General features: G+C 38.8%; 1 protein-coding gene across 1 annotated transcript in view; it reads right to left on the bottom strand.

Annotated features, from left to right (window-relative positions):
• Positions 1 to 1009: 1009 nt before the first annotated feature.
• The window catches only part of TMEM14C (transmembrane protein 14C), a 6719-nt gene continuing 4969 nt past the window's right edge, over positions 1010 to 2759 (bottom strand). The window contains exons 5-6 of the mRNA XM_059688597.1: positions 2420 to 2507; positions 1010 to 1500 (exon numbers count right to left, since the gene is read on the bottom strand). Of these exons, the coding sequence (XP_059544580.1) occupies positions 1449 to 1500; positions 2420 to 2507 (140 nt within the window). The 3' untranslated portion in view covers positions 1010 to 1448. The remainder of the gene's footprint in view (positions 1501 to 2419; positions 2508 to 2759) is intronic.

The following is a 2759-nucleotide window of genomic DNA, read 5'->3' as shown; positions in this document are numbered from 1 at the left end:
AGGGTGCAGGACAGGCTAAGGGACCACCCCCCCCCCCCACCCCATGCACGAATTTCATGCACTGGGCCTCTAGTGATATTATAAATATCCAAATGGCCCTTGGCAGAAAAAAGTTCCCCATGAACTTAGTATAATTATATGATAAAATATAATCACAGACTACACCAGGAACTATGGGGAAAAAATTTTAAGTGTTTGCAAGTATGTGACATCAGGCACTAATCCTTTCACTGTCTAGTTATTAAAAGCAGTATGCGAGAAAAAGAACTGGGGTCTCAGCAGACCAAAGCTCAATGAGTCATTGCTGAGATGGGGCTGTCCAAAAACCTTATTTTGATCCTGGGTGCATTGACAGAAATGCATGGTCTAAAATACAGTGCTCTTGTCACACCCCTTGTGTACAGCCCTGGGCACTATACTGTAAGAAGGGGCCCTGGCAGACATGTCACATAAAACAAGGAAGAGAAAACTAGGACACCTTTCAAGGAGCTTAAGCAAATGCTTAAAATTAACAGGTGACTAAATTATACTCTAAATCCAACCAATACCAGTCAGGTTGGAGGTAAGTAGCAAATATCCCCTGCTCTTTAAAGAGAGAGAAACTAAAATAAGGAGTCCAGAGTGAGTTAATTCCCAATGCTGAAAAAAAAAGTGAACTCAAGAGGTGTCAGTATACAGATAGTGTGTCCAAAGCAGAGACCCACCTAGGTAATTCAAGTTCCGGATAGGTCTTTTAGTTTCACATTTATAGATTAACTAGTTAACCAAAATTTCATTTTCTCTTTTGTTTACACAGCCCTAATCTTAGAAATTCTTACTACAGGTCATCTTTAAAACCAGCTTCAAAGAAATCTATAATCAAATAATAACTTTCCTTGGTCCTTCAATTTTTTAAAACGGCAACCCCTAAATAAGATATTTTTAAAATTTTCATTTTCCTCTATCTTCCTACTATTCACATCTCACTTTATGTTCCAGGCAGCTCTGGCAATAAAGACACCACAGAAAATATTATTTATAGTAAATTTTATTTTCACTGATATTTCATTTAACATAATTTCAAACTTAGGTCTGTGCTCTAAGATGAACAAAAGAACAGATACACAGTTTCTCTAAGTAGGGTATGGGGTTTCAGGGCCCCCAATGTTGACACCTAACATTTACCCCTTGAGATTTATGTAAAAATACAAAAAGAAGAAATAATGTCAACATACAAGAATCAAATTATATGAGGGTACTATAACAATAAGCATTTATGTTGTAGGATACCCACCTCTTTAGGGCTGTAATAATAATGATTAATATTTTCCCCTGCAGAGATCAGTATCTTTTTTTTTTTAAGTAAAATGTCAGTATATGTGAAAATGTTGCATTTATTTCTCCTAATAGACTAAAAATAGTGGAAGTTCTTAAATTCTTCATGAGTCCAAGCTGGGACATGACTATGACTAATGGGGTTTGCTGAACACACTAATTCCAAGTTTGGCGACCATCAGCAAACTGTTAAAAAACAACAACACAAAGCAAAAATGTCAGGTAAAGAACAGAACAAGCACTTACTATTTTTTTAAAGGATTAGGATTCTGCGGGTCTCTCACCACATAGTGAGCAGGTGCCAAGCAGGCAGAGATGGGACTTCCATCCCTGGGGGCACCAAAGGAAAAACATGCCGCAGGCAGTCTTGTGCTGAGGCCTTAAAACAGTACGTACAGCTGGCGATGCTGATCTCACTGCCAATAATTCAGAGATGAAAAAACTGGAGGCCGGGGAAACCCAGGCCTCCCCACGATCACAGAACTAGCTAATGGTGGATCTGCAGCCTCCTAGTTTACTCCTCCCGACCTCGGTCTGCACTGACTACAAAACATTTTGCTTGACAGCATTATAACTACAACCAAAATCATAACTGTAAGTAATCCTTTCCCAAAACAGAGTTTTAAAAATTCCCCTATCTTCAGTGTCTCTTTACTATGCTTAGGACTACATTAAAAAAAAACAAACCCAGTTGGATTTTATAATCAGTTAATTAGAAAACATGAATCAATAAAAATTTCCTTTTAGCGAAATTTTATATAATAAAGGGCATCCAAACAACTAAGAAATATGAACCCACACTGAATGAGCAGCCGTTATAGCTTAGCACTGAGGCTTCTTCCTCTGTAGGGAGGAGCCAGGATGGACCAGAGAGCAAATGTGAAAGCAAAACTATTTCCATAGTGAATGAATATATTCCACGTTTTCACTTTGACATTAAATCAGCTATTTTTGCAGCTTCTCCTATTTGTGCATAAATGAGATCATTTTAGTTGATGCCCAGCATCAGGTATATTGAAACAAGTAAATCTGAGGGTGTATAAAGCATTATGAGCATTAAACTAAAATCTATGTGGGTGAAGAACAGCAACAGAACAGAAAGTACCTGGCACCTGCAATTAAGCCCGCAGGCATAAATTTTCCAGAGTGGTAGAATCTCATTCCCATAATGCCAGCCAAGGTTCCAGATGTAACTGATGGGAAAGAAAAAGAGGCAAAGATCACCACATCTTGTATTTGGGAGAACTAAAATAAGTGACCAAAGTCCCACCCTTCTTTCAAGGGCCACACCTCATCTCAGACCTCTCATTACCCACGTCCTGGGAGACTAAGCACAAATACTAGATATAAGGCCCTCACAGTCCGGGCCCAGCCAATCTGTACCATGGAGAGCAAACTGCAGGGAAACTGGAGCATGTAGGGATATCAATTAAGAAACTTCCTCA

Source organism: Myotis daubentonii, chromosome 3 (genome assembly GCF_963259705.1).
Source record: "Myotis daubentonii chromosome 3, mMyoDau2.1, whole genome shotgun sequence".
NCBI classification, from domain to species: Eukaryota; Metazoa; Chordata; class Mammalia; order Chiroptera; family Vespertilionidae; genus Myotis; species Myotis daubentonii.
This window is presented reverse-complemented; position numbering and strand designations above follow the sequence as displayed.